General features: G+C 55.4%; 2 protein-coding genes and 1 long non-coding RNA gene across 12 annotated transcripts in view; 2 read left to right on the forward strand and 1 right to left on the reverse strand.

Moving 5' to 3' along the window:
• MED15 (mediator complex subunit 15) overlaps positions 1–3,336 on the forward strand; it is a 63,719-nt gene extending 60,383 nt beyond the window's left edge. For 8 of the 9 annotated variants that reach the window (XM_084802276.1, XM_084802277.1, XM_084802278.1 and 5 more), the window contains 5 exons: positions 295–361; positions 694–854; positions 942–1,108; positions 1,751–1,849; positions 2,350–3,336. In XM_084802276.1, coding sequence (XP_084658402.1) covers positions 295–361; positions 694–854; positions 942–1,108; positions 1,751–1,849; positions 2,350–2,486 — 631 coding nt within the window. In that variant the 3' untranslated portion in view covers positions 2,487–3,336. Of the gene's footprint in view, positions 1–294; positions 362–693; positions 855–941; positions 1,109–1,750; positions 1,854–2,349 lie in introns of all 9 variants that reach the window. The other variant, XM_084802284.1, reaches the window with a different exon arrangement.
• A 426-nt stretch (positions 3,337–3,762) lies between these two features.
• On the reverse strand, positions 3,763–8,496 carry LOC311609393 (coiled-coil domain-containing protein 74B-like). Of its 2 annotated transcripts, XM_084802472.1 has the most exons (8): positions 8,170–8,496; positions 7,290–7,334; positions 6,299–6,358; positions 5,543–5,699; positions 4,599–4,782; positions 4,438–4,517; positions 4,307–4,363; positions 3,763–4,139 (listed from the first exon to the last, which is right to left on the reverse strand). In XM_084802472.1, the coding sequence occupies exons 1-8, from the start codon at positions 8,426–8,428 to the stop codon at positions 3,896–3,898; spliced, it is 1,086 nt and encodes a 361-aa protein (XP_084658598.1). In that variant the 5' UTR covers positions 8,429–8,496; the 3' UTR covers positions 3,763–3,895. The 2 variants fall into 2 exon arrangements, with proteins under 2 accessions (XP_084658598.1, XP_084658599.1); XM_084802473.1 differs by lacking the exon at positions 4,599–4,782 and having other exon boundaries at positions 4,006–4,139.
• Positions 8,497–8,893: 397 nt separating this feature from the next.
• LOC311609069 lies at positions 8,894–11,061 on the forward strand. The gene is made up of 2 exons (XR_014783255.1): positions 8,894–9,096; positions 9,806–11,061. It is a non-coding gene; the product is annotated as an uncharacterized lncRNA (long non-coding RNA).
• Positions 11,062–11,195: the final 134 nt, after the last annotated feature.

An 11,195-nucleotide genomic window follows, 5' to 3' on the forward strand; every position in this document is an offset into this window, starting at 1 on the left:
AAGGTTCGCCCAGTTGTCTAGTAGACACTGCTGAGTGGCCTGTTAGAGCTGCTCGCTTCTCCAGGCCCTCTTAGGTTAAATCCTTAGCACCACAGGGCCAAGATGGGACGAGCGCTGGGCCTGGTGAGAAGGAAGCCTGCTGGGCCTAGGACAGGAAGAAGCTAGTGAGCTAGCTGGGACTACTGGGATGGTTTCCAGTGGCTGAGGACCAAGAGGCCACCAGGATGGCGATCGGGACAAGAGAGACCTGCCCTAGCCCTTCAGCAGACTGTCAGCTCCTGTGCTTCCCCTTAGGTGTCCCCTAAAGACGCTGCAGAAGTGTGAGATTGCCCTGGAGAAGCTCAAGAATGACATGGCGGTGGTGAGTGCGGCCCAAAGACCCACCTGCTGGACCGGAGGCTTTATGGGCAGGGTTAGCACTGCTGCAGACAGGACCTGACGGGAGGATGAGCAGTGGCGGTCACCCCCACCCCACGTCTGCATCTGCAGTTGTGTTCAGGCCCGGGTGGGGCGGGGATGGGTGGGAGTGAGGCTTCCAGGCTGACGTGTATTTAGAGTCAGCCACCATTGTTTGCAGGCTGTGGGCAAAGCCTCGGGAACGCGAGTGCTGATGAGCACCGTAGGGTCGGAGGACTCCTCAGAATAGACGAGGCCCTGAGCCGGTGCCACTGACCCTTTCCATTTTGTCTCTAGCCCACCCCCCCACCACCCCCAGTTCTTCCAACCAAACAGCAGGACCTGTGCCAGCCACTCCTAGATGCAGTCCTGGCCAACATCCGTTCACCTGTCTTCAACCATTCCCTGTATCGCACCTTTGTGCCAGCCATGATGGCCATCCATGGCCCGCCTATAGTGTATGTACACCCAGGCTGGGCCTAGTGATAAGCAGCAGCCCAGAGGTTGTGTGACATTCGCATAATCACTTCAGTCCCCTCCACCAGGTCCCCAGTGGTGTGTTCCCGGAAGCGCAGGCTTGAGGAAGACGAGCGGCAAAGCATTCCCAACGTGCTGCAAGGCGAAGTGGCAAGGCTGGATCCCAAATTCCTGGTGAACTTGGACCCTTCTCACTGCAGCAACAATGGCACTGTCCACCTGATCTGCAAGCTGGGTGAGTGTGCAGGGCTGAGGGTGGCGTGGCTTGCCATCGGCTGGAGGCCAGTCACCAGGGCCTTCAGGCCCCACACTTGGAGCTTGTCCTGTGCCCTCACGGCCTGCTCACTGCTGTTCTTGCCTCCCTTCTTTCCTCACGGTGTCCCTGCCCAACTCCCCAGATCCTCCATTCCCTGACCCAATTTATGCTTTTTTTCGTGTGTGTGTGTGTGTGTGTGTGTGTGTGTGTGTGTGTTTTTGAGACAGGGTCTCTCTGTGTAGCCCTAGCTGTCCTGGACTCACTTTGTAGACCAGGCTGGCCTTGAACTCACAGAGATCTGCCTGCCTCTGCTTCCCTGACTACTGGGATTAAAGGTGTGGTGGCAACACCACCTCACCTGGCCAGGACCTTATTATGTATTTATTATGTTTCTCCACAATAGTAGCTGTGGTCCTCAGGCAACCAAGGTCAGGGTACTTCTGCATGAGGTGTTTCCTGGCTTTGGAGCCCTGAGCACCTGAGTGGGCACAGGGCTGCAGTAGGCTGCACTGGAGCCTGTGGAGTGCAGAGCCATTTCACGAGGAGGGTGAGGTGGACAGGGCTGTGTTGCTGCTTGCCAGGCTGTCAGCCAGGTCACAAGGCATAATATTTGTGTCACAGATGACAAGGACCTCCCTAGTGTGCCACCACTGGAGCTCAGTGTGCCTGCTGACTACCCTGCCCAGAGCCCAATGTGGATTGACCGTCAGTGGCAGTATGGTGGGTAAACCTCAAACCATCAGAGACCCGAGGCAGGCAGGGCCGTCTCTGGGCATCCAGTGTAGCTCTGCTGCTACATCTCATCCCCTCCCCAATGACTGGGCAGAACAGGCTGGACAGCAGTTCCTGCAGAGAGAAGGACCAGTGTGTCCTTTGTCAACAGTTCTAGGGCGCCTGTCAAGTGGGGAGGGCAGTACAGTCCATGGCCTTCCTGTGGAGGTGACCCAGGGCGAGCAGCAGGAGCTCGCGTGTAATACAGCTGGAGAGACAGCCTCTTGGGTGGGAGCAACACCTGGGCTCCGCTGGCACACAGGACGGGCCTGGGCCTCCAGACCCCATACAAAGTCCAGTTCTTAACCGCCAGTGTGACTGGAAGATCCCACCACCATGGAGCGCAGGAGACTAAGTAGTGGTGCCCTTTCCCAAAAGTGGTCCACGAGCTGTCTCAGATGGCTGCCGCCTTGCCAGGCTTGGCACTCATGGCTGCTGCTGTATTGCAGATGCCAACCCCTTTCTGCAGTCAGTACACCGGTGCATGACCTCCAGGCTGCTGCAGCTCCCGGACAAGCACTCAGTCACAGCCCTGCTCAACACCTGGGCCCAGAGCATCCACCAGGCCTGCCTCTCAGCTGCCTAACACACTTGGACTTCAGGACTGCCAGCAGCCCTTCTGCCTGAAAATCTCACACGGCCTACCAGACATTACAAGGGGGAGGGCTTCTTAGAGGGCCTGGGTTAGATTAGCTTTCCTGCTTTTACCTTTTGTCTTGGGGACCTGCCAGCCGTTTCCCCACGCTTGTGCAGTATTGACCAGGACCCTGTGGAGCTGGCCGCATGAGGGCCTGGGATGTTCCCCAGAAGGTTTTTCCATTGTTCCTTTTTTCTCAGAAGTCAGCCGTGCTTCCTACAGCCTTTCTGGACTCCCATGTCCACTCAGCAGCATGAGAACTCAGGGTCCCATCTAAGCATCTCTGTGTTACAGTACCTTGTCCTATCTGGAGAACTGGGAGACATAGGAAACCCTCACAACACACACAGTTCTCCATCACAGTGTAGGGCTCAGACTGTGCCTCCTACGGCACGTAGACACATCACAGGAATGCTTCTGAATCCAGGGCACAGGTTCTCTGCCACCAGCTGGACCTCAACTCTGTAGGCTTCCTCACAACGCTGTGAGGAGAAGGGCCGGCTGGGGTGGGGGAGGCTGTCCCTGACATTCCTGTGCCACTCTTGGCTGTGTCAGCGCAACGAGAAGCAAGTGGCTAGCCAGTTACTGTCATTGGGACCCACCAGCCTCAGAACACCATCGTCTCTTGTTCTCTGCACCACCACCAAGAGTGGGATCCCTTCAGGATGCTGCCAATGGCACTCGCCTCACTGGGCGGCAATGGAAAGTGCTCTGGTGAGAAGAAATTCCCAATTTTATATGTGCACTACTCTGTCATATGATTCTTATAATAAATTTATTATTCCTGTGTTTGTCAGGAGTTTACTGCATCTACCTTTTTTTCGAGTCTGGGCCACTGTCAGGGATACTGTCTGTCCTGTGAAACCTTGGACTTCACCTGCCTTTTGACACCATACCCTGACTCCGCGCAGGTCCTGATGAGATCCTACTGAGGGAGTGGGCACTGGTGTCAGGAGCTCTGTGCTGCTGGGCAGTAGGCAAAGCTGACTACCTCTAGGTGACAGCTGCTGGCCTGGGGGAGAGCACAGCTGGGGAGGACATTTTCTACCTCAGTTGTCATCCTGTGAGCCCTCAAACAGCATCCACCCAGTAGCATTGGGTGTCCAGGCAGCTCTTATTCCCAGTAGTGCCATGGTCCTAGATGGCGCCAGCCTTGGCTGCCTACATAGAGCTCTTCAGAGGAAGCAGCAGGCCACTTGAATGCTGTGAGGAAGGAGGCTGAGGGCAGGAGAAACAGTTTTTATTTTCAGTCAACAGGTAGAAGGGGGATAACATTTTATAATGAGCTTTTGTATAAATGCAGGAATAGTAAAATAACAGAGAAAACACGGTTTTCTCAATTCTGAGAGCAAGTGCTTTTATCTGTCATGGGTTCTGTCTGCCTTGGAATTCCGTGTGGCTGAAAAGTAGGGTTGGTGTGAACCGCTATCGAGAGAGGACGGCCGGGCTCCAGGGCGCCGGCTCAGCAGCACGGAGCGGTGCAGACGCTGGCTCTGCACTACTTGCAGCCTTTTCTGCCGCTCAGCAAAGTTGCTCTTCAGGCTCTGTTTCAACGCTGGCAGGATGCCGCGCTCTGCCGCAGGCATGGGGCTCAGAATTAGGCTAGCGTGGAGGAGAGGATCATAAGTCGCTACCAGGTGCTTCAAGGATGCTCTGAACCAATGGCTGGGCTGGGAGCAGGGCCTGCCTCACTTCACCTCTGACACCCTCCCCTGCTGTCCCTGTGGCACCAAGCAGTGGGGCAGCCACTCCCACTGCCTAGGACTCACCACTTCTTAGTAAGGCTCTTGGTGGCGACCCTGGGAAACGGCATGGACTCCTGGTCCCTGGGAAAGGAAGTTAGCGGTGAAGCCCTCACCTCATCTGGGCTGGGGCAGGGCACCGGGTACAAGGCACTCACTTTGGAGAGCCCAGCCCAGCCTCCTCAGCTGCAGCTTTGGGCCTTTGGTTCCCTTCCAGGAGTGACTTGAGGTGCTGTAGCTGAAAGGCAGGGAGAGGCCCGGTAGGTACAGTGTGCTGTGCCACTGGCGTACAGGGTCATGTGCCTGCCCAGGGCCTCACCTCCTGGGCCTGCAGGAGGTTGGCGTTCCACAGCTGACGGATGACCACCTCACACTGCTGCACTGTGGTGGGCTTGCGCAGGTGCGGGGGCAGGCTCAGTAAGGGGGCCATCCCTGTCCCTTGCCGGCCATGGCTGCCCCCCACCAATGTGGCCCCTGAATTAGAGGCCTCTGCATCTTCGTCTCTGAAACATTACAGCAGCCCAGAGGCGACCTGTGGGAGTGGTCTAGCCACCCACCCACCACCTCCCTGGGGCAGCACCCGTGCCTGCCAGTGTGGAAGAGGCCTATTTCCATTGCCGGGGTGTTGTGGAGCCAGCTGGGACCTGGGTCTGTCTCTTCTCCCCATGGTGAAGAGGTAACCAGCTGGCTGCCAGGCAACCCCACCCAGTATGTTGCTTGCCCAGAGTGGTTCCTGGAGTGGGGACTGCAGAGAAATAGAAGCCTGTCTTGGTTGTATTACTGAGGACATGGGGGGTCACAAAGAGCTTGGTCCTGCTCCCAAAGGCAGTCTGATCAGGTACACACCAGCTCCAGTTCTGCCCGGCCAGGAATCCAACTCAGTGTGCTTGGTTTAAAAAAAAAAAAGCCAGGTGTGGTAGTACACACCTGTAACCCTCACACTCAGGAAGCAGATGCAGGTGGATTGCTGAAGCTAAAAGCCTACAGAGCAAGTTCCAGGCCAGCCAGGACTGCACTGCAAAGGCCCCGGTCTCCAACCCTCCTCCAAGCAAACTAATTAGGAGGCCAAACCACTTTGTCTCTTCTCTAAGAAAGCAGTAATTTAGGGGGGTCCACTGGTCCCCTGTAGGTGAGGTCAGCCAGGGGATCTCTGCAGGGCCCTCAGGGCAGAGGAAAGTAGTGCCCAGCAGATGGACAAGCGGCCTGGCAGCTCCCTGAGCCCATTCCCATGGTGACGTCCCATCGGGTGTAAGCAGGCCTTACTTGGCCTGTCCCTGCGCCCCAGGGACTCTGTCCAGCCTACTGCTGTGGGCAGCACTGCTGAGGGACTGCGCTTCCAGGTCTGTCTTTTGGAGAGCATCAGACTTCAGCTCTTGCTTCTTGGAGCTGGGATGGGGCCTGGTCTTTCCTTGAGAGTTGGCTGCAGGGCACACCAGCAGGGCGGTCACTAAAGGCCTTGGAAGCCTGAGACCCGTGCTCTAGGATCAGTCAATGTACCCAAGAAGCCCTGCCCTGCATCAGTTTCCTCCACAATACTGATGAGGGGAATGCTCTCCAGAGGGCTGCAAGAGAGTGAGCCCTGTGCTGGTGCCTGCTGAATGTGCCAGAAGGACCACCGTGGTGGGGAGAGCAAACTGTAGGGGCCTGAGTGCATTTTCCAAGGCCTGCTGGTCAACTGCCTGCTGCTAGTGATGCTGTCTAGCCCCCTGTAGGAGGTGAATGGGAGAAGAGGCTCTGTTTACTTTGTCCCTGAGATGTCATGGGTGGGAGCTGTCAGTGGAGCACACCCCCTCCTCCCAGGAGGTTCCTTTGTTAATGGCACAGCTACTCACTACCCTTCCTGGCTGGGCCTGCAGCATGTGGCTGTGCTACACTGACTGCCAGGCCCTGTCCTGCTTGTAGAGCCTCTGGTTGTTTCTGCACCCTGAACGTCGGGGCCACCCCCTTTGCCAAAGAGAAGGGGTTTCAGCCCTGTAGGCAGCACCTCCCACTTACTGCCCAGCCTGGGCCCTGGCTCACCGGACACTGTGGAATTGGAGATGGACTTGCCGGAGTGAAGGCTCACTGTGGAGATGCTGCCTGTGGGGAGGTGCAGCGCTCAGCCTGAGGACCCGCCTCTATCTGCTACCTGGCCCTCTGTGCGCAAGCAGGGCTGGGTTCCATACTCCCTTACAGTGGCTCCATACCCTAGTGACCCAAGGAAAGACTTCTTGGGGGGGGGGGGGGGCGGGGGCAGCTGCAAAACAGAGGACCTCTGACCAAACTCCCACCTCCACATCTTACCAGGGCCACCAGCTTGGGTTGCACTGGGCTCAAAACAGCGTGCCAAGTCATGTCCTGCTGGAGAAGAGCCCTCCCCCCACCTGTTCTCTGCACTGTTTCAAGAAGAGGGAACCTGGCTGGGCCAGGCTGGGATATTTCCAAGCAGACTTCTTTACTCATCAGACCACATGTGACCTGAAAGTTTATCAGAGGAGGGAACCTAGGAATGCTACTGATGCGTCCTTGGGCTGGGCTGTGTTGGAGGACCAGCAAGAAGACCACGGCACTGTGGGCAGCGGCGAGGGCTTCAGATACTGGCTGCAGTTCTCAAGTCCCTAAAGTTGCTGTGAGGACGGCAGGAAGGAGTCCCCAAAGGGAGTGTGCTAACAGACACCTCATTTAATTGTAAAAACTTCAGTGGCACAGTGGTACAGGGCTGGGCAGCCAGGGGCAGGCACCACAGCACCATCAGCCCACCAGGGTAATGAGACCCAGGGGATGGGGGCTGCCACAGGGCCATTCCTATTTCAGATGGGCGCAGTAGAGGGAGGGTATGCAGCCTCCCCTCTGTCCCTACTGCACAGACCTCATGCCTTTGGTGCTGACAGCAAGCAGGCCAGAGGTGGCTGGGCAAAGTGGCATCTGTCCAAGGGCCCAGAACTGGCCCCTTCTGAGTTAGCATGTAGGGCTCCATGCTGCCAGATGGGCAGCATCGGTGACTCCCAGCAAGCACTTGAGTGAGTCCTACCTTTTTTCTGAGGCTTCTCATTCATGATTAGCTTGTAGTGGAGATCTGAAAGTAAGCAAATACTCATCACACCTAAAATCTACAGCCACTCAAAGCTCAAGTGTGGCCTGCCCTTCCCATGGGCCCCAGCCAGCTTTTTCCACCAAGCTTTTACCTCAGGTATCTCAGACCAAAAATGGCTCTGGCAGATCCCTGTCATCCCCAACACCTGCAAGGTGCCCATCCACTAGGCCAGGTAGGGGGAGGGCTGCAGGGCTGCAGGGCTGCTGAAAGTGAGGCAGGATGGCTGGTTAGCCTTCCAGGAGCCCCTGGCAATGGTAAGTGGGGTGTGACACGGGGCTGGTCAGTCGAACACAGGGTAAGCCTCCAGAAAACAATCCTAATGTAGTAAGATGCCCAGTGAGACAACCTTTGGCACTCCTGATAAAAGCACCAGGGAGAGAGAAACTGAGGCACAGGTGTGGGGTGGGAAGAAATAGGAGAGGTGTGAGGCAGCACAGTCAAGTCACAGAGTGGCCTGAAGTTCTGAGTAGGCCAGGCCTGGGGGACAGGGTTTGAGGGCATGAAGGGCTGATGCGCCGCCTTGAAGGGATGTGGGGAAGCATCCAGGCAATCCCTGCCTACGATCTGGGCGAGTTTAGTTGGCCACTTGGATTTGCTGTGTTTAACTTCCGCAACGGCTTTAAACAACGAGCTGGGCCATACCCTGCCCTGGGCGGAGTGCACAGGAGAGTCAGCGTTCGCCCAGGCTGGTGGGCACAGGAGGACTGAGCCTACGGAAGAAAAGCCGCCCCGCGTCCTTGGCTGCACCCAGAGACTGTTCAAGTTGGTGACCATGGCCTTCCGGCTGTAAATGCTGGGCCAGCACCTAGAGACTCACCCTTGTTCTCCCGCTTCAGGTGCTCGATCTCCTCGTGGAGTTTGACCAGCGTCTCTGAGTGCTGCTGCTGTAGGAACTGCAGGCTCTTCTCCAGGTCCAGGATGCGCTTCAGCGCCTCGCTGAGTCCGATCGAAGCCGGCTGCGGCCCCGCGTGCTGCTGGCCGGCGGGAGGGCGCAGCCGTGGGCGGGACGCACCCCGGGAGCCCGGGGCCGCGGAGCTGAGGGGCCGCGCCCCGGCCACCACCCGGGCCCCGCTCATGAAGGCGCGGCCGCCGCTCAGTACCCGCCGCTGGACCCTGGCGCCCGGTCGCCCTGGGAACGGGCGCACCGGAGAGGGCGGGGCGCGCCATGGGGCGGGGCCTGCGGCCGCGTTCGGCTGGAACCAATGCGCCGCTCTAGAACTCGCCAGAACCGTAGGCCTTTACAGTGCTCTGCGTGCGGCCCCGAGCATGTGGAGACCAGCCTGGCCAGGCTCGTGGGCCCCCCGCGATCCTCCCATCTCCCCGCCTCCCAGCACCTCTTTTCCACCTCACTTCTCATGTGGGTGCTAGGGACTCGAATTTAGGTGCTCATACTTGGGCGGAAACCACTCTACTTACTGAGCCTCCAACGTAGCCCTGCTTGTGCTTTTGAACAGGGTCTCACTCTGTAACGCAAGCTAGCCTGGAACTCACCCTGTAACACGGGGATCATAGGTGTACGCTAGTGCACTGCATTTTAAAGCTTTACATTTTAATAGTTCACTTTTTTAATACATAGTAATAGTTTCAATCTTTTCCCCAACACTCACAGCATCTTTGTGGGTGTAAATAGAAAGGTGAGGGAAGCTGCCTGAACACACACAAGAAAAGCATCTGAAGAACAGGTGAGCACACGCCTTTAATCCAGCATTTGGGAGACAGGTAGGTAGGCCTCTATGAGGTAGAGGTCAGACTAGATAATGAGTGCCAAGGCTCAATTTCAAGAGCCTGTCTTGAAGGAAAAAAACCAAAAAACCAAAAAAACAACCACCACCACCAAAAAACCCAGGATGGGTGTTTGAAGAAAGTGCGAACCCAGCCAGCAGGATCTGAGATGAGGAAGTCCCAGCTTGCTTACAGTTTTTGTTACTTGTGTGTGTGTGTGTGTGTGTGCATACTATCTGTGCACATGTGTGGGCACTGATCTCCTGGACCTGGAGGAGTGTGCTGGGAACCAAACTCAGGTTCTCTGGAAGGGCAGGACATTCTCGTAACTGCTGGATCATCTCTTTTACACACTTGGAAACTAGGTCATCTAAGTGAGACCTGGTCTAGCTATGTAGGGCAGGCTGACCTTGAACTCCTATCTGCCTCTACTTCCTTCTGAATCCTGGGATTAAAGGAATGCACCACCATGCCTGGTTTGGGAATGAAATTTTCTTCTCTTTCCTTCCTTTTTATTTTTGCTTTTTGAGAGCTATCTTGGCTTTATCACTTTCTTGACCAGGCTGGCCTCGAACTCACAGTGATCTGCCTGCCTCTGCTTCCCAAGTGCTGGGATTAAGGGCGTGCGCCACCATGCCTGGCTAGAAACTAAATTTCTAAGAGAAAGCTATTTAAGAGCCCCCTCTCACTGGCTCAGTGTTTGGCACTTGCCCATCACATCCATGCCCGAGGTCCATCCTTTGCACAGCAAAAAAGCTGGTGGTCTCCAAAGTGAGTTCTAGGCCAGCCAGAGCTACACAGTGAGATCCTGTCTTCAAAACAAACAAGCAAACAAGTAAAAGACAATTTCAAACTGACCCTGGAAGTGCATAGGTATAATCCCAGCCTAGGATACACTCACAGTGAGATCCTATCCTAAAAACAAGCAAGCAGGGAGCTGGCCTGGTGAGCATCCTAGTTTGTTTTTGTTGCTGTGATAAACACCATGAACAAAAGCAAAATGGGACAAAAGGGTTTATTTTAGCTTACAAGCCTGAAGCGGGACCAATGAAGAAAACACTGCTTACACTCCCGGCTCCTTTCTTACACGGCCCGGCCCACCTGCCTACATCAACTAGCAATCCAGCAAAGGCCCAGCAGGTAACTCCTCAGTCAAGTTCCCCTTTCCCAGGTGAACCCACATGACAGCCAGCTCCTTCAACCTCTAGACTGACCCCCACACACATGCACGCACTCCCTTCCCCCAACCCCTGGTGTCAAAAAAAATTTAAACTCCAAGGGGGTCTTAGAGTAGTAGTTGGGGTAATATGACCAATACAGAGTTAAAAAAAAAAACAAACATATATCCATCTCATAAATACTGATAGTCGGGCTGGGTACTGTGATGGCGCACTCCTTTAATCCTAGCACATGGAAGGCACAGGCAGGAGGATCTCTGAGTTCAAGGCCAGCCTGAGCTACACAGAGAAACTATCTCTACCCCCTTTCCCACCTCACAGTCAGGATTATTGATAAGGGCTAGTCGGTCAGAAACTCTAACCATTGGGAACACTGGATACTCAGGTGGCAATGCCCCTCCCCAGAAGAGGGCTGTACTGCTGGGGTGATGCTGACCTGGAGGTCACTGCCGTAGTTCAGATCCAGCTGCTCATGACTCTAAGTTTCTGGGGACTGGAGAGATGGCTCGGCAGTTGGTTAAGTATACTGCAGAAGACTGGGGGTTTGGTCCCCGACACCCACTGACACCCTCTTTTGGTGTCCACCAGCAATGCATACATGTGATGCAGACACACACAGGCAACACTCATTCACATAAAGTAAAAATGATGTTCTTTAGCTGGGTGTGGTGGCTCACACCTTTGCTCCCAGCACTCAGGGAGGCAGAGGCAGGCGGATCGCTGTAAGTTCCAGGCCAGCCTGGTCTACAAATAGAGGGCAGCCAAGGCTACACTGAGAAAGAAACCCTGTCTCGAAAAACAAAAACAAACAAACAAAAAAAAAACAAAACAAAACAAAAAAAAGTTTTAAATCAGTTTCTGGGGGCTAGAGGTTAAGAGCACTGCCTGCTCTTCCAAAGGTCCTGAGTTCAAATCCCAGCAACCACATGGTGCCTCACAACCA

Source organism: Acomys minous (assembly GCF_964271855.1).
Source record: "Acomys minous genome assembly, chromosome: 11".
Classification (NCBI taxonomy): domain Eukaryota; kingdom Metazoa; phylum Chordata; class Mammalia; order Rodentia; family Muridae; genus Acomys; species Acomys minous.

Bases quoted from the DNA above. Each gene is read 5' to 3' on its own strand.
- LOC311609393 (XM_084802472.1), bottom strand. From the start codon at position 8,428: ATGAGCGGGGCCCGGGTGGTGGCCGGGGCGCGGCCCCTCAGCTCCGCG. The intron at 6,359-7,289 runs GTAGGACTCACT...ACCTCCCCACAG, and splicing joins TGAGAAGCCTCAGAAAAAAG to GCAGCATCTCCACAGTGAGC. The intron at 4,783-5,542 runs GTAAGGCCTGCT...GTAATGTTTCAG, and splicing joins GGGGCGCAGGGACAGGCCAA to AGACGAAGATGCAGAGGCCT.